At 36.5% G+C, this 18,430-nt stretch overlaps 2 protein-coding genes across 12 annotated transcripts in view; one reads left to right on the top strand and one right to left on the bottom strand.

Moving 5' to 3' along the window:
* SSBP2 (single stranded DNA binding protein 2) overlaps nucleotides 1-18,430 on the bottom strand; it is a 182,143-nt gene that overhangs the window by 12,113 nt on the left and 151,600 nt on the right. For 5 of the 11 annotated variants that reach the window (XM_061478735.1, XM_061478730.1, XM_061478733.1 and 2 more), the window contains 6 exons: nucleotides 17,574-17,609; nucleotides 14,863-14,917; nucleotides 12,180-12,250; nucleotides 10,728-10,806; nucleotides 7,695-7,723; nucleotides 3,644-3,742 (listed from right to left, as the gene is read on the bottom strand). In XM_061478735.1, coding sequence (XP_061334719.1) covers nucleotides 3,644-3,742; nucleotides 7,695-7,723; nucleotides 10,728-10,806; nucleotides 12,180-12,250; nucleotides 14,863-14,917; nucleotides 17,574-17,609 — 369 coding nt within the window. Of the gene's footprint in view, nucleotides 1-243; nucleotides 852-3,643; nucleotides 3,743-7,694; nucleotides 7,724-10,727; nucleotides 10,807-12,179; nucleotides 12,251-14,862; nucleotides 14,918-17,573; nucleotides 17,610-18,430 lie in introns of those variants that run through there. The other 6 variants (XM_061478739.1, XM_061478732.1, XM_061478740.1 and 3 more) reach the window with 3 other exon arrangements.
* Nucleotides 1-18,430, top strand: part of RASGRF2 (Ras protein specific guanine nucleotide releasing factor 2) — a 280,188-nt gene that overhangs the window by 238,878 nt on the left and 22,880 nt on the right. The gene's annotated exons all lie outside the window — the stretch shown is intronic.

Raw genomic sequence — 18,430 nt, 5'->3', positions numbered from 1 at the left:
TAAACTGAGAATCTTGTTTCAAATTCAGGCTTCCATTTAAAATAGACATTGCAGATATTAGGCTTCAATTAAAGAAGAAAAATAACCCTCAGTGCTTCTTTTTTAAAAGGCAAAGTATAAAAAAAATCCCCAAACTAAGTGAAAATTATTAAATTTCTCAAAAAAAAATTTAAGTTGAGCTTTCTTCTATTTCTTAAGACAGTACAATTTGTAATTCACAGGGTGACTGGTATCAAACACAAGTTAATGAAAGCTCTTATAAGCAATTTTATTCCTATCTATAATGGCAGACATTAACAAAATCAGAAGAATTTATCATTTGAGTTCACCATAAAAAATAACTTATAAAGCAGTGACATATGCAACATAAAACAGTTCAGGAGGAAAGAGGGAAAGCAAATTTTAATAATTAAAATGTAAACGTGGAAAAAAAAAGGAATAAAAGTCCCTACTTCTCATTTCTAGTTAAGATGTCATATTATTTTATAATGTCCTGCAGGTCTATGTATGTATGTGTGTATTTCTGTATCACACAGACATACATATATATCAACCCACACATGTACATACACAGATAATTGTTTGCAGTTCCATCTTGGGCAGTTCTCTTAATGCCACTCTTTATGGTTATCTCAATCATGTTTGGGACCCACTTTCTTGACAAAACGGGGGAGATGGTAGGAAAAAAAAATAAAGGTGGATCTGATTGTGTCTGAGATCCTTTTGTTAAACTGTACACTGGGACGAATAATTTTCTTCTGCAGTAGCTCTCTGAAGAGGGCCAACTCACTGTGGTCTTCATGGCGAGACTTGTTAACGGATCACACACTCATTGTCATGCTAGGGGAGTACTGGAAAAAGAGGAATCCACATTTTAACAAACATTTTTCTGGCGTGCCCCCCCCCCCCCCCCCCCCCCCGTAACTAAACCCAGTTCTGGACCACAGCAATGGGTTCACATGTCAACATGTTCTTTGAACTTCCTTCTAAAATTGTCCTGTAGCCTGAGGCTGTAGTTCAATTTGTGGTATTATAACTTGTGTGATACTTCTCTCATTATGTGAAAGTACAGCTATTGCTGATAAAGTCAACTTTCTTGAAGAGTGTTTTGGTCTTACCTGGGTAGTGTGATGAACCAATACCTCACTGATGCTTTCCACATATTTTCCTGGTCAGTGCTGGATACTGGGGGGATTTAACTTATGTCAAGAAGACCTGCTGTATTTATGGTTAGGTGAACCATATAAATATTTTGGACAGCTTTTTATTACTTTATGGGAAGAAAGGAGTAAAGGTATGTAAGGCTGGAATTAAACTAGGCTTTTGGTCTGCATTATTCTGTATTACCAATTTTAGGAGGCAAACTGGAGGCAAAGGATCAGTGGTCATTCTCCTTTATGTGAAACAAAAATTCCGTCACCACATTATATTATTACTGTAACACAAATTGAACTGCAGCCCTTATACAAGCTATAGTTTCCCTCAAGTTAGCAGTACTTCATCGCAGTAATCAATGGGACACCACAATGCCTAGAAGAAGTGCATATCTATATGTCTAATTTGTTTTTAAATTGAAAACTGCGGACTGCAGCAACACTTAATTTGGCTTAAATCTTCTAAGTAAAGGAAAAGTTCAAATGCAAGAAGTATTAGCATTGTGAAAACTGATATAAGAAACAGAAATATAAATTTGCCTTTGCAAGAACAGATATGCAATAAAAATATTGCCAAAGCTAGAGTTTCAAGCTGGCCATTTCTAAACAAGCATATTACAAAAAAAAACCATCTTGGATAGGACTTCCCAGTCATGTAAACTATATAGAATGGACTATTTGGGTACGGTAATGGACTACTTAGGTAAAGTCTATTTATGCCTTGTCATGTCTCTGACGTTTTGACTGCTTTAGGGCTACTTCCATCATGTCCTGCTATGCTTATCTTTAGCAACAGAGACCAGCTCAAATGCTTAAAGCAAAGCCTATGTTTAAGTAATTTCCTGTACTGAGCCAAAGTACCTAAGTAATGACTTTGGATAAGGAATCAAAAGATATCTAAACACAGCTGTGATTTTCAACTTACTATTAGCCACACACTGTTCCCCACCCCCAACCAAAACTCTTGGTGAACAGCAAATTTGCATGAGAAAGACTTCATAATAATGCCTACTCTAGCCAAGTAATAAAATACAAAGCAGAAAGCAAAACAGTTCCCAAGGACTACAATGTGACTCATGTTAGAGAGGAACCCATACCTAAATGTACGTGGCATGTATAATGACCGCCTTGTACTTATACATCTCATGTAAACCTTGGGAAAACTGAGTCCCAGGTTCTTCCAGGTAGATAAACAACATCTAGGTCCACGCAGAATCCAGGAAGTGTCTGACAAAACTGATCTACTTTTGAGTACAACTGATGTCCTTCTTTCCATGACCTTAGTTTGCTAAACTCTCCTGCCTGCTGATCAGGCTGCCTGCCCTCAGTACAAGCAAAGTATGCCAAATTGAGAGTCAAGGATTACATTTAATGGAGATTCTGTGCTGACCGTTTTTTTTTGGCAGATGTTTTTGGCAGAAACATCAGCCTTTTTGAGTTGTAAAAAACATTTTTCTTGAATACTCCACACAATCAGAACATGTGAATATGTGCCCTGGCAATGAAGACATCAACAGCTATCATGCAGAAAGTCTGCCTCTTCACTAGATTAAAAAAGCAAACCCACCCCATGCCCAATATGATTCCCATTAAATTTGCCTTGAAATTCAACTGTTTTGTGATCGGACAGTTTAGTTGTCAATATCTGAGCTGAAGTTCACCACTCCACAGTTAATGAAGTTGCACTCACTTTGGGCAGCAGTGATTTCCAATAATAATAGAAGTGTTGAAGTCACTCAGCACTTCTGAAAAATCAGGTCACTCCTATTTAGGAACCTAAATGTGGATTTAGAAACCCAGCTTCAGACACATGAGTATGAAAACACAATGGGCTTGCTCTGTAATGTAATTTATACCACATTTTGCTGCCTCAAGCATTTTCCATTTCAAAAAGCCTGAATGAACACTAGAGGGAACCTTTGCTTTTTCTGCCTGTAACAGGACATTGCATCTTTGCAACATGAGATCTACCCATGCTCTGATCATATCCTTCAGTGAAAATCCTGTTCCAAAAGACATTCCCTACAAAACACATTGTTTGCGTGTTGAAGGCTGGGCAGCCACACATTGAAAACACTCAGGTGTAAGGATCTGTTGACTATGTGTATTTAGGCTGCTTAGATACTGCCTAACAAACACCCACTGTGCACTACTGAATATGTGACGCATAATTATTACTTTTTAACAGATATTTCAGTGATAACTGATCTCTTAATCTGGAAATTTCTGTAGTAAATCTACACTTCCCACATTTTCCAGTTTCAGCTAAACTTCTAGCAGTCTTTTGCACAATGTTTTGCCAAATCTATAAATACTGTAATTTTAGAACCTAATAAGAACATGAGGCAAATTAGTGCTTTAGAAATAACTACAAAACTGTTTGTTATTGCTGTATTTTTTCTTTTTTTAAACACAATTACAGAGCTAAAGTTTCACAAAGTAAAAGGAAAGAACAAAACAAACAATAAAACAGGTAAAGAAATACTTACGCTCTCACTCTGAAAAGGGTTGAGGAAGTTTCCACCCATCTCACCATCATCTCTGGGAGTGCCAGGCTGATTACTCATGCTCATATTACTGGGAGAGTTCTGTTAAATAAGATTTTAAAATACAGATTAAGTGTTGAAGATTGCAGTCCATTTCCCAGCTTCACCAAGCGTGTCAGACACAGTTTACATGATACTATAGTGCACTAAAATGCACCGTGTAATGCACTGGGATTTTCAAAGATGAAAAATAAGCCTCTGGAGGGTTCTGCATGATTTGGTCACTAATTTTAGCCTGTAAACTGATGCTTCCTAATGACCTAAAGCAAGAATTATTTACCTGCAATTCTTGCTTTCAAGTTATAGCCAGCATCTTCTAAAATTGGGAAGGTTACAATAGCTGCATCAGGATATGAGCCAGTTCTGTTACTACATTAAATCATGTGGCCAAATGCAGTGAAGTCTATGAGTGTGTGCCTTGACATACATGACTTAGAAGTATGTACTTAAAGGCAGACCTATAGATGGATCTGGTCTACACAGACCTTTGCAAAGGCCTGTGGCTGGAGTCTTTCCTCATAGTGTTCACGGTTTATTGAAATACAGTTTCACAAGTACTTCACAAGTGGTGTACAAGTAGTAAACCTCTCAACACAGCTAGCGCACAGCATTCGTAGGTAAAAGAGTTAACAAGAGTCTTGTAGACAAAAGATTCCTGAGCAACAGCTGGACACTGGACTGGGCTCACAAACCCTTTCACAGGAGGAGCTGCACTTTTGCCATTTGCTTGCACACAGCTTAATACAACAGCGTTTTAAGCACATTTTCAGTCTCTAGGTGTGACTGACATACTAATAAATAATGACAATATACAGACTCATGAGGATAAAATTCCTTTTTTCATTTGGTTTTGTTTTTTTTTCTTCTTTACAGAAATGCAGAACCACCTTTGCAATGTTCAGCAATTGCTTTCAGGATTCAGTTATTTAATGAAAGGGTGAAACAACGTAACTGCCACAGAAATTATTCTGAATCAATAGCCAATATACGATTATTGTAGGCATTACAATTAGGTGTTTTTAGAAAGTTGATTGGCGGTACCCTACCATGCCTGGAGCACAGGCTATTCTCTTTCCATCACTGTTAAGATTCCTACTTACAGATGATTTGTGATAGAAAAGGAGCAGTCAGGGAAATTGGGGAGTGAAGTCACGAACGTAAGCATGAAACATTTACGTCTATCACAGTTCTTCTGTCTTTTGATCCAGAAAACGGAATGCAATATTGCTGTTGAGATTTTACTTATACAAGTGCAAATCTGGTATATCATAATAAATTCAACACAAACCTAGTGCAGTCAATGGGCAAGCTAACAAAATGTAACTCCCAAGTAGTGAACTTGATCAAAATGACCAAATGATAATGGCTGTAAGAATCCTAAGTGAATTTGTCCTCTCCTTCTTATGTTACCTCAATTATAATCCTCTATGCTACATTTGTTAGCACAAAAGATTTAAAAAAAAAAAAAACAACAAACAAACCAAAGAGGTACTTTGAACTTTGAAAATACCTGCACGCAGTCTTCATTTAGTATAACTAAACCTGCAATAGGTCAAACTTAGAATGAAAAACTGGAAACATTAAAGAAAGATAAAGTCCCCTTCATTCCTTGGCACTTCCCCTAGAACTACAAAGGCTCTCTATACTGGCACTTTAAAGATGTACACTGGAGTGCTCACTGAATAGAAAAGGGGATAGGACAGTTATGACTTCTTCTGCATGCTCCTCTTTCACCATATTCCCCTGAGGGAAGATGACCATTCTCAGTCTGAATGGCCAAGTATGTGTATGAGTTCATCTTGGTGTATTTTCACTTGTAGGTTAAATATAAAATTAATTACACAAGTGACATGCAAACGTAACTTGTTTATTAGCATATGAAATGCAGCTTCTAACATTGGGTCAAAACCCCTGACCCAAGCCTTTTGTTTTCTTCAGCCCAGTTCACTGCCTCTCAAACTGATCCCCAGATCTCCAGAAATCACTGGGCAACACATCCATCAAAGACAAGTAAAAGCCTAACTAGATGAATAACATCAGACAATTAAGTTTGCTATTCAGTGAAGTTAGTACTGCAGATATTTTGGGATCCACAGCTTGAAAAATGTTGAAAATACTGCTTTGGTTCAACCACAGCTACTGTACCTTAAGCAGGAATTAATTCAGGGAAGTCTGGTTGCCTGCATTATGCAAAGGGTCATTCTATAGAGATTCAGTCCCTTCTCACCTTAAAATCTATGAATATAAAGTTTAAAACTCACTAAGGCCTTGTCACATTTATTTTATGCGATGCTCCCACATTTTTGTTCATTCCTGGGGCATTTACCCCTCTTTTATCTTGCTCTGCGTAGTGCAAAGCGTTGAAATTCTGCAGTTGCTGGAGCACACCAGCCCCAAAGGTTCAAATTCCTGACATAAACACTTCTGTAGCAACTCCTCTAGGCTGCTTTTATGGACAGTATGGGGTCCAGCCTTATAGCACTAGCTGGGTTTCTCCAAAGCAAGAATGTCTTTGATGCCTGTACAAATTCTATGGGCACTTCAAGTATCACTAGTTATTAATGTTTATTTAATATGCATAATTTCAGCTCATTTACTTCCCCCATCTTAATCTACTTCATAAAATCTTAATGTTTTGATGTTCAGCCAATTACAATAAAATCTTCTCTAGAAAAAAACAGCTCTGAAATCTGTGAGATAAACTGATTCTACCAACACTGGGTTGATTTTCCTAATCTCTTGGGAATGTATCATCTGCTCTTCTAATATACATTTTACTCCAGTGATGCCCTGTGCCTGGACTTGAGCATCATACTCTGCAAGCTATATTAACTTTAGTGAACAATGCCCATCACTGGGATTTTTCTTTTAGTAATTTGAAAAAGGCATGCATCAAACATGATTTCCATGAGTTAAATTTTAAGGTTAACAAATTACAAGTCTTCCAGATAAATTTGGATCCAAGTTTTCAGAGGTCCTGATATTTGTATTAGCACATAGACTGATACTTAATAGTGAGTTGAACACAGGCTGTTATAAAAAACGCTGTGGCAAGCTAATGGAAATGTTTTGGGGTTTTGCCTTAAAAAATGCTGCAGTTTGCAATAAACTTACTGAAGAAAAGATACCAGTATTGATTTAAAAAATGCTGTATGGTTATAAACTTATTGGAGGCTTTTATTGAATCCATCACTGCACATCTAAGCACAGCACAACTAAGCAACACTGTCATTTCAATCCATCATTTTGCAGAGCCTGAAAATGTTACAGATAAAAAAATGTACAAAAATACAGGATCGCTCCCTCACAGGAGCAGCAGTGGCCCCGGACACATCCTGCATGCAGCTATTAAAAGGTATTATGTAGATATTAAAAGATCACTTTATCAATACCAAATAAGCTCATTAATTCCTACATTAATAATGATCACATATGTAGTAGTATGTGACACATTTAAGGACAGTACTATTTTTGTTGATGCAAAACCCCTTCAAGTTAAATTCACATTCATTTCCAACTATTCAATGGTTATGCTATCAAAATAGTACTTCTGAAACTACTTCTTATTCTAGCTTTTAGGAACTTATATTAATGATTAAGATTGCCTTACAGAAGTGACAAAAGCAATCATGCAGTGCATAAATGTAACACCCTAATGACATTTCCCCAAATTTACATTTAAATAGAATTGATTATTAGAACTACATTGGGCTTAACAGCATGGAAGATTATAACATGATCAATCAGATTATGAACTGGACATAATTAATCACACTCATTAATACACATTATTAAGCAGTAGGGAATAAATCTACTTATATTCCCCATTTATTATGTTGTTACTGAATTTTCAATTAATACTGATGCTGTCTGCATAGCTTCCAAAGAGCTGACAAGCAGAAAATGTAGATACGTAACGAAAACCACTATAACAAAGAAAATATGTTTAAGATGAAACATTCTAAAAATTCCCAATATTTGATTAGATACTTACTTTGGAAATACTGTCCATGTCTCCTGAGCCTTAAATTAAAACAGACATTTTTTTTCAATTAGTTTTAAGCTGAATGTAATCTTAAGATTTTTTTTCCATAGTAAATATATAGCGTCACAGCAATACTTAAAAAACATAACCAATACTTAACAAACATAACCAATCATACTTCATCTCAATTCCTTCCCAATGTCTCTCTTAGTAAAAGTTTACAGGCAGTATTGAACAATGTTAGCCCTTTCTCTATGAACATACCAAAAACTGAAAAAAGAATAAGAAAACACTTCCGATCTGTATCTGTTATTTGGGTGGCATCCTTTCAGGATAAGAGAGCCAGCACAACTCTAGAAACCAGGGTACAGGTAATGCAATTTATTTGTGGTATTATCCACCAAGGGAGACGTTACATTAGCTGTATTAAAAAAAAAAAAACAACCACAAAAAAAGAGGCAACTAACTAGTAAAAACTGATGTTCCTGGGAAAAAAAAAAAAACAACAAACAAAAAAAGACCACTATTATCATTAAGGTCAGCTAGGAGGGTTTCATCAATGTCTTTGCTTGCAGAAGCAGAAGCCTACTGCTGAAACTGACTGGAATGACTTCAGGTTTTGATTCATTACAAACACTGATGATGGCAGTATCTTTCAGAAGAAAGCAGATGATCCTGAGGACCAGAGTAACAGAAATAAAATAAAATTAAATATAATGAGTGCAAGACTATTGAATTTTTTTCACATGCTGTAGCTCTCACTCTGGTAAAGCAAAGAAGAAATAAACTTTAGGATGAATGCATCAAAAAAAAGCATTTTTAGCATCAACAGACAGTAAACAATTCTGGTCGCCTGTTTTCAGGAAAGATGTATTCTACAAGAATACTGAATACAAACCCAGAAGAGTATCAGGGAAATCAATCAAGAAAATGGGAGCTGTGGAAGAAGACTGAAATAGCTTACTATATTTAGCCAGGCAAATTAAGGCTGAGAAGGAATATGATTTCTCTATATAAATACATCAGATACATAAATGTTGTGAAGAGCTATCTTGTCACAGCCCAAAGGATAAATTTTGGTGGAAATCAGGAAAAGGTTTCTATCTAAACATCAGAGCTATGAATAGATAACCATAGAAAGGTTATGGCCAAAGAAGTTGGAGAAGTTCAAGATGGACCTTGACCAATTTATCCATCTGATTATGAGACACAGCTGCCTACTGCAGCATGGAGTGAATGTAGAGGATCCCTTCCAGCCCTCTTCTCCTTAAAGAACTCAGGTTCCAATTTATATAGGATGTTACCCCTAGAAAGCAGTCATCATTAATTTGAGTAAGCACTTCATCTCTTTCCCTGGAGAAAATAACTAAGCAAATGCTTAGATGCCTGTAAAATCCTTCCACAACTGTTTCAATTTATTTTCTTTTAGCCAAAAATAATTCTCAGGCTGTAGAAACGTGACAGAAAAAGATGCTATTACCTTTTACATAATTTTTTATTTCTTTGAATGTAACGTGCATCATTTTTAGCTAAAGCAACAACCAATGTTAGGATTGTAATAGGTACAGAAAGGCTGTAAAATCACCAGGTGTCCTTATGCAAAGTAATCTAGGAATTTTGGGGACATGCTTTCCTAGGAAAAAAGATAATTCTATTAGGAGACAGATGCATACTGCTGAATTTTAATTGTTCAGACTGTGTCTGGTAAATAAGGTTTGATAGCTGTTTTTTTCTCAACCTTCCATAGCCTCTTCAGATTTCTCCCTTTGTCCTACCAGTTTGTATTTCCTGTCTCACAACCTCCAGCTTTTGGGCTGTGAGTGACTGATCTCCACCCTCCGTGGAAGTATGGACTTAAACCATGTGGAGTTTAGGTTGGTCCATGTCTGTGCTGGGAAAGTGACAGAGCTTTTCTCTGGGGATAACAGCAAAGGGAGCACCAGGAGCTTGGCTTCTGCCTGCCTGACCTGTGTTTAGCTTGCTTGGGTTTCTTCCCATGAAGAAAAACACTGCTCAGCAGGGTGTTGCTGGTGCCCCTTGTCGGAGGCACAAGAGTACACTGCTGGTGGACCAGGGGGATAGAAGAGAACCTAAAGAGCTTTACAGCCTGAAGTTCCACCCTGTTGCCTGCATGACTGGCACCCCTTGGTGCAGATGGAAGTGAAGAGTACAACACAAGAACTCTATTCAGAGCTATTTGCCTCATGTTAGGGTAGGAGCAGAAATAAAATCAGAGTATTTATTTACCTTGCAAGCATGGAAGAGGAAGGCGTAAGTGCAATTTATTTAGCTGTAGCTTGCTTCTTAAAATCTCTTTCAAACATCTATCAGGCTTCCAGCAAAGAGTAAGAGCAGAGAGTTTGCTAGGACAGTCAGGTGATAAAGCAGTGTATATTTTGCAGAGTTGTGCAAGGCTTCTCCCCTAGATACAAGTCCTTCCAAAATCACAGTGCCAAAAGCCAAGCAGTACACTGTTCCCCCTGCCTCTGCACGCCCTGACCAGAACCCATGTTCTTTTGGATGTGTTAAAACTGGCAACTGTCTGAAGCTGCTAGTGGGTACAGAGTAATAAACTTAACAGACATATGGCTAAGTATGGAACAAATGATGATATCTAACTGTTGGAATAAAACCAGCTTAACACGTACATCAAAATATGTAATAACTTACTTCCAGGTAATTTGTAAGAAACTGCATCAGCATTTCGCAATGACACCTCCCCAAGATTTTCGAAGAGGAACAGAGGTAAATAAAAATAGTTCTTAAGCCTTCACGTCTAAATTACAGTCATGGTATGCTTTCAGACTGCTTTTCATCAACTGCTATACTCTCTAATATAAATAAAACACAGTATTTTCTTCCAGAGGTGCCAACTCATTTGCTTAAAAGAGTATCCTAATACTTCTCACTAATGTATATACAGCTTTTTTAGGTTTTAAAAGGTTTTTACACACAGTCTTTGACGTAACTCAGAGAACTGGTCACAGAAAATGGCACTAGTCATAGAAAATTCACAATGCTTGTAATATTTACTGTCATTACCTAATGATCCATTCATATGATGTGAATCCATTCCACCCAGTCCACTCATAGGTCCATCTGACCCTGGCCCCATTGGAAACTATAAAATGACCAGACATTAAAAACTGATATTACTGTACAATTTTTTGTAGATAATCTAATAAAAAGACAGGATTAAAAACCAAAAATGAAACAACAACAACAAAACAAACAAACAAAAAAAACCCCAAAAACCAAAACAAAAACCAAAAAAAAAAACCACCACAAAAAAACAACCCCACCCCAAAAAAAGTGAAGGAAAAATGCACAGTCCTATGTCTGAATGCGCAAGTCAAATTAAAGTATTTCATGTGAAGACTGCGAAAACATAATTGTTTAACTTTTTCCAATATTACCTTCATGAAACTCTCACCTCTCTGTAGGCTGGAATATAGTTTAGGAATAATTTATTATTTACTTTGACACCTTGGGTATGACTTTCAAACCTGCTAGTGCTGACCTAGCTGTACTCTTATTGGGGTTACAGGAAACTTTTATGATCCCCTTCAATGAAATAAGTAAGTAATTAATTAACAGCTTTCAAGGCTCACCTTTATACTGGCAGTTGGACTGCTCTGCATTACCTTTGTGGAGTTTCTGACCAGTTTTAGATATTAATCTTAAATTTTATTCTTCAAATACTTAATGACATTAAGATCATAGAAAAAAATAGAATACACTGCGTTATGATTTAGAAATATCTAAATAACTGTATTTTTAGGTCTTACTGGCTTTTTCTTTTCTTCTCCAAAAGGCCCATAATATGGATCATGATTAAATGAAATGTGGTTGCAATCAAGAGAAATACAATAAAACTGAAGCCATAGAGAAAGATCAAGGAAGATTCAAGTTCTACCTGAGAATCCAGATTTTTGTAAGCACTAGAATTGCTGAAATTTAGGCTAAATAGTCAGAAGTTAACTACTTCCTTAGGCAAATATTGAAATGTTATCAATAGGTTTCATTCTTAACATCCCATTTAGACAAACAAGGAAGTTGGTTTCCTCTCAGAGGCATTCATATTGTCCTCTTTCACAGAGGAGCAGGGCAACATAATACTTCTGCAATTTTCTCCTCCCTTTTCAAGGATAGATACTTTGAACAGAAGTTTGAATCATGTTAAAACTAATGCTTATTGGCAGCTCCTAGGATGATGTTCTACCACACCAAAGTCTATTGCATCACAGACATCCCCCAAAATCCACATGCAGAGCTTCTAACGTCTTCTCTGTGTAGAATATGCTCCAATCTTTATGTTGCATGTATTGACATTTGTGAAACATAGAAAGGTACATGGTGATGGGAAGCAACTGAAGTGTCACCCATAAAAATGATAAACTTAGTATTAATGATATGTGATGGAAACATAGTGTTTGGATTAAAAAAAAAAAAGCTCCATAATTCAAAGAAGCATGTAACTAGAGTCATATTTACATTAGGTCTGTTGGGTCCAGGTGGTACTGCATTCATTAAAGTGTACATGTTGTCTCCAGAGTTGGTTGAATCTGTAATAAGAGATTATTTTAAGTGCTAATATGTACCTTTCAATAAAACTACTCACCTAATACACATCCTGTCATTTTGTTCATATTATTTCTTTGCCTGAATCACTGATACACAGTAGCAATATAATAGATTTCATTCCTTTTCTATCTACTGCTACCACACAACAGAGCTATGAAAAGAAATCATTGCAATGGTCCCTGAGTGACTATGTCTAGACTTTAGTTTTATGCATGACTGTTAAAAGGTTTATAAATCACCATGCAGCTATAACTGTTTAATTCCATAAAACCCTTTTTCCTGGAGCTCTGAATTACTTCACACATCTTCAATTCTCTCTATAGAACAGGAGTTTCTTATCAATACTTCCTGCAATTTGTTTTCCATCTGTAAAAAAATGTTAAGGAGCTTCTCATTATACAGACTTCAAGTTAGGATAGCACATGAAAAATTTTTATGTTCATCCATCTCAGTCTATTTGATTTTGGATATATCTAACTGTTCAGTGGAACACCATGGAAAGATCCTGACTCCAAGGACAGCTTTGTATCTTAATGGTACAGCATGGTGCAATGCTTCAGAAAACCTCTTTAAGTCCAAAATCAACAAAACCATTCTGGCACAGAATGGTGCTTAAGCCAGTAAGTTCTGTCAAGAGTTTCACTTGCCCTTATCAAATGCTGACACACCTATATTCCATCTCAATTCTTCTTCTGCAATAAATGCACATGAACATTCAGATGGAGCAACTCCAGAGCGGAAATGCAGGAGGCAACCCAGCTAACTGTGTGGTTGAACTTTCTTACCAATGCCTAAGAACCATTAGACACAGATTACTCATTCTGATCTCCAGCTCATCCCCAGTGCTAACACCTTTCATCAATATCTGTATGAAAGAGAAGGCAAAAAATGCAGCAGATGGTAGACAAATTATGCAAAACCTTTCCCAAAGGAACTTCCCAAGAGATAGGTCATGTAATGGAAAGGTTTGCTGAGAGGAGAATGAAAAAAGGAAAGTCTAAATACACCCCCAAGGGGACAGCATGATTTTAAAAAATACAAAGAACTCTGAAAAAACAGCAACACTATAGTACCTACAAAAAGAATAAAGAATAGCTTAGTACTCTGCACCCAGATCCTCCGAAAGACCGTTCCACCTCTTTGAACCAGAGTTTTGAGATTATGAATACAAACAAAAATCACTGCTGAGCTGTAATTAATTTTCAAAGAGGAGGTGACTGAGGAATTTTCGAGTTAGAAATAGTAAAAACAAGAAAGCTGAGCCCACCAAAATGTGTTGGAAGAGGGAATGCAGCCTGACCTCCTGTAAGAATGTATTTGTATGTACTATGGGAAGTTAAAATCAAGGTTTTTGTCTATTTCTTAACCTTTCTCAGACAAGTTTTCCAAGCATCAGTTCACCTTGGTGAATAAATAATTCCATTATATAACAGAGCACTATGTATCACTAGAACATTTAAATACGCTGTTAGCAGAAGTGGGGGTGGGACAAAAAGCTTTTAGCCTGAAGTTATCAAAGTAAGATTGGCATGTAAAAAGTTATTTTTAATGTTCAATGAGGTAGGCAAAAAGTTCTTCCACCATCAGATCCTTCTGCAACACACCTCCCTAAGTTTCCTCGTGTTCTGCTGGCTCACGTCAAAGTACATAGAGGCTGCCTGGGCCATGGGAACCTTTGGAGCTGGTTTGTCTCAGAGGCAAATAAATACCATGGCAAAACTCTCAGGTGGTCAGTTTCTAAGTGTTTTCATACTTTCAAAAGCAGAACCTCAAAACATCTTTGAGTCTGACTGAAAGTGGGAAAAACTGTCAGCAGAAGCTTCATTTGAGTAGCACACAAAGAGCGTAACATCTGCCATAACTGCAGTGCTGAGGTGGCAGAGGCTGTCCATGAGCTTGTTTTATGTTAAAAGGGACTCTGACTTTAAATGCCAGCTTGCACTAATTATCTTTTCCACTAATGATATGAACAAGGAAGCCCTGTGATAGTATTTAATGAAGATGTTACACTGCTGCAAGATGTTTTCATAATTACTTAACAAAATCCTCTACCCTCTTGTGCTGTAGAGGACAGCAAGAACATGTATGATACAAGGACTGAGGAGGCTGTAACATCACTGAGGTGAATGGGGGACCTCTTAGCTGGTGAAAGTGAGTTACAAAGGCAGATATAAGCCAAAAGGAGTAGCTACTGAATACTGATATTACACAAGGAGTAGCTACAAAAGGAGTAGCTACTGAATACTGATGTTACACAAGATGCAACTGCATCTTGCATTTTCGCAGGATTCTGTCCATGGGGGAGGACAGCATCCTCCCCATTCTGCAGTTCCACCTTGGTATCAGAATCTTTGCACAACACTGATGGAGGGCAATACTTACATCTAGCTGACCACCTATTAAGCCTTGAGAAGCTGGCTAGCCATCCCAAATACTCCCATCCTCCTCCTTGTTTCCTCAAACCTTGGTTGGAATGTGGCCAATCTTTTGCCTGGCCAAAATCTCCATGTGGTCCAAGTTGCAAGTTGTCCAAGTTGTGCTTCCTAAAATCCTTTACAATTACTTTTTATTATTTTGGAGTATATTTCAGTACCTGCAGGACTAGGCATGATAGGTGTTCCTGGTGGCCCTCCACCCCCTGGAGGACCCTAGAGAGAGCAGAGAATGTCAGTTGGAATGGAAGAAAAAGATACTGCAATAAAAATTGAACACAGTACAAATGAAAAGAAAAACAAAAAAGTACCATGAATGTCATGAATTAAATTGGTAAAAATATGCACATTTTCTGTTAAGCTAGCGAAACATCACAGTTTAAGATGAGGTAATGGGTCAGCAAGCTCTGGCACAGATTTCTGATGTACGTAGGTATACAGACCCAAGAATATCTGTTAGTCAATAACTCTGTGTCATGCAGTGAGTCAGATGAGAGAAATACTTGGAACAGGGCCCAAGACAATTATACTTAATTCCCTCAACCTGTTTTCATTACCAGTGTTTTTTCAGCTGACATTTCTGTTTTGTTGTACTCTGTTCACAGTCAGTGGTACAGTAAGTAATGTTTGCTAAGCGCTAAGCACAAAATATGGAGGTGTCCCATGGGACCAGAAGAACCTAATCACCTTAAGAATTGCCTTTTTAAGGCAGACTTGGTACCTTGATACTGTTGGCATCTAAATTCTGTCTGTACAATATCCTACAATTTTTAAAATAACATCTGTATAAAACATTTCTTCTCAAAGTACTAACAAATGGATTAAAAAAGTCAGAATAATGCTGGATACAGTCATATTAGTTGCCCAGACTGCCAACTCAAAGATAAACAAACAAACCAACCCATCAAAGAACATCTATTTTCTTAGTTTCAGGTATTTCTGTGTTACAAATCTGCTTATGACTAAAAGTTGTACACAAACTGCTTTGGTTGTTAAACAAGTGTTTAAAGCTTCTTTAAGAATTTCTGCAATAATATTATTCTAAATATCCTTACCACTTAGGAAGAACAGAACCATAGTGTATTGCTTCCTCTGTTTGAGATTCACTAATATTTTTAAGTAATATGAAAACCTAACAAATTCCAGGTAAAAATGTCTGTGTCAATAGAATACAATAAATGTTAACTTTCCATTATAAAAAATACACAGCTAGCAAAATTTTTCATTGCCATATGACTATTATTCTTTTAATCATTTTTGTTATAATTTAAAATAGCAGATACACTATTCCAGACAGGAATATGTTTTCAGTGGCACTGAATATAAAGGTTTAGCTGTCCCTGTCTGCTTATAAGACATTGCTGAGATTTGCTATAATTCACTGACGTATTTTGGAAGGTTTTAAGCAAGGTCACTGAGTAACTTATAGAGCATGCTAGAACACGGACTTGCTCCACCACAACACCCACAGATCAGCTTATAAAAATCAAGGCATAATCATAACTTCATTTCATACTGCCAGCAACCACATTGCTTTTTACCCGTCCCAAATTAGAACTGAATCAGAAATGAATGTGTTAGAATCTCGCTTGGCAAAACTGTCTGAAAGGCCTACTCAGCCCTCAGCAAGAATTTCCATCATTGCTGCTGCAGAGCAAGAGATTCCAAAGAAACCTTTGGATAATGTATAAGACCTTTCAGGCATCACAGAGCTGTCAGACATTTTATCTGCGTGCTTGAGCACTAAGCTCAATGACTTTTTGTTTTTTTTAGGTTTATATATATTTTTCAGCATAACATAAAAAGGTGTAGAAAGCACTAACTGTTCATTTATTAGAAAAGTTACTTATGTTCACTACTAACTTTTGCAACTGATGTTAAATTTGCATTTACTCTCATTGCTTGTGTGTTTCCTGCTCTTGGAAAGCCTCTTGGTATCAACTACTTTCACCCTTAGAATATATTCGTATCTAATGGAATTATTTCTCAAAAACTGTCTGACAAGCTAAGCAGACTGAGCCCTCAGAGTTTGTAGGTTCCAGATCTCAAATCCTTTGGCTAAAAAGTTGCTTTAAAAGCTCCCCAGCCTTAGAAGAGTACATGAGAAGTACAAATAATCCAAGTACAACAGTACAACGACAATAAAGAGCCTATAAGGATAAACACAGTTAATCTTTTGGGATAGAGACAAAAAACAGTAGTATATATTACAAAAAACCTTTTTGTTGATAGGTAAAGTGTTGAGAGGGTTAGCATTTTGTTTCCTTTTGAGTGACAGCTCAATGCTGGGCTTATTATAAAGTTTTAACAACTTACTTCTGAAGTACAGACTAAGAAAAAACAATGATACCAACTAATCCATACTAAATTAAGACAATATCTGTGAAATGAAGCCAGACAATGGAGAAAGAAAGAAGTTGAAAGTCTTTAGAAGTTAATTATAAAAACATAAATTTCCTTTAAAATGTGAGCTACAAGGACACATATGTATATCTTTAGGGAGATAAAAGCTTATTCTAAATTTTCAATTTTTTTTTGTGAAAAAGTTCAGAAACTCATACACAATATTGTGATATTGAGGAAACTGGTTTTTTTTTTGTCCCTTATTATGAAGGCAATATATTTTATTGGATATATAAGTGTTCACTGAAGTAAAACTGCACTCAGGGCAATTCTGATCAGACTGATAATGATTCTCCTAATAAACATCAACATATGCACCACAAACGGCAGAAAAAAAACTAAGTGCAGATCAGATGTTCAGTTCTCAACCAATACACAAGGGCTCTTCTTAACATTTGGACAGCTGTGTCTTTGCCTAAATAAAATGTAACATCCATTATAATAAGCAAACACACACGAGTGTACTTACTACATAGTTCCCAGGAGATGCTGAAGAGTACGGTATCTGTAATAGCAACAGAAACAAACCAGTAATTTCTTCTCCAGGGAGGTGGAGTCCATATATACATTTATGTGTAGCTGTATGTTATGCATATTTGTTTAATTTATTTCAAAGACACAGTTAAGGATCATAAAAAAATGCTACTGTTGTCAAAAACCCACCTCATCTTTTTAACAACTTGGCCTTGTAAGTAACTTCAAGTCAACTATCAGTACAGACACAAACCAAATTTAATATCCAATATTTCAAATAAAAATATTTCCATTTAAGAATAGTATGCCCTGGTATCCACTCAAATGAATACAAATAACATCATTCACCTATTTAAATGTCTGTAGGCTGAGGTCTCTTAACTGCTCTCCATTGTTTCGTAAGTGAGGCATGCATTTTTAACAGCCAGCATCACTTTTTAAAGATACCAGGTTACAGGCTCTAGTACCAATCCAGTTCTTGCATCTACTGCAATAGTCTTCTTATTCTTACTGTCAGAGCCACAGTAAGGTCTTTAAAGATCTGCAGTCTACAGTAAAAGGTTAAGCTATAAGATTAAGCTATAATGTTATTAAGGTAATATACTTCATAAGGTTTATAAAATTAAGCAGCACATACTTGCATTTAAGTCAAGAGGAGCGTGTACTGAATTTGTATGTTCTTATGTGTACTTGATATTGATTAAAGTCTTGACCTCAAAGGAAAAACAACTCTTTAACCCTAGAAGATACTAGTTTTCTTTCTTTGCAACCTACCTCTTCTTTTTTTTTTTTTTTAATTAAAGGACAGTATTTTATATTCATTTCAAACTCAGTTATGGTATTTATTACAGA

Source organism: Pezoporus flaviventris, unplaced genomic scaffold, assembly GCF_033815535.1.
Source record: "Pezoporus flaviventris isolate CSIRO_AGI_PZ_B2104156 unplaced genomic scaffold, CSIRO_AGI_Pfla_v1 ptg000131l, whole genome shotgun sequence".
Lineage (NCBI taxonomy): Eukaryota > Metazoa > Chordata > Aves > Psittaciformes > Psittacidae > Pezoporus > Pezoporus flaviventris.
The sequence above is the reverse complement of the archived record's forward strand: the minus strand, read 5'-3'. Positions and strand labels throughout refer to the sequence as shown.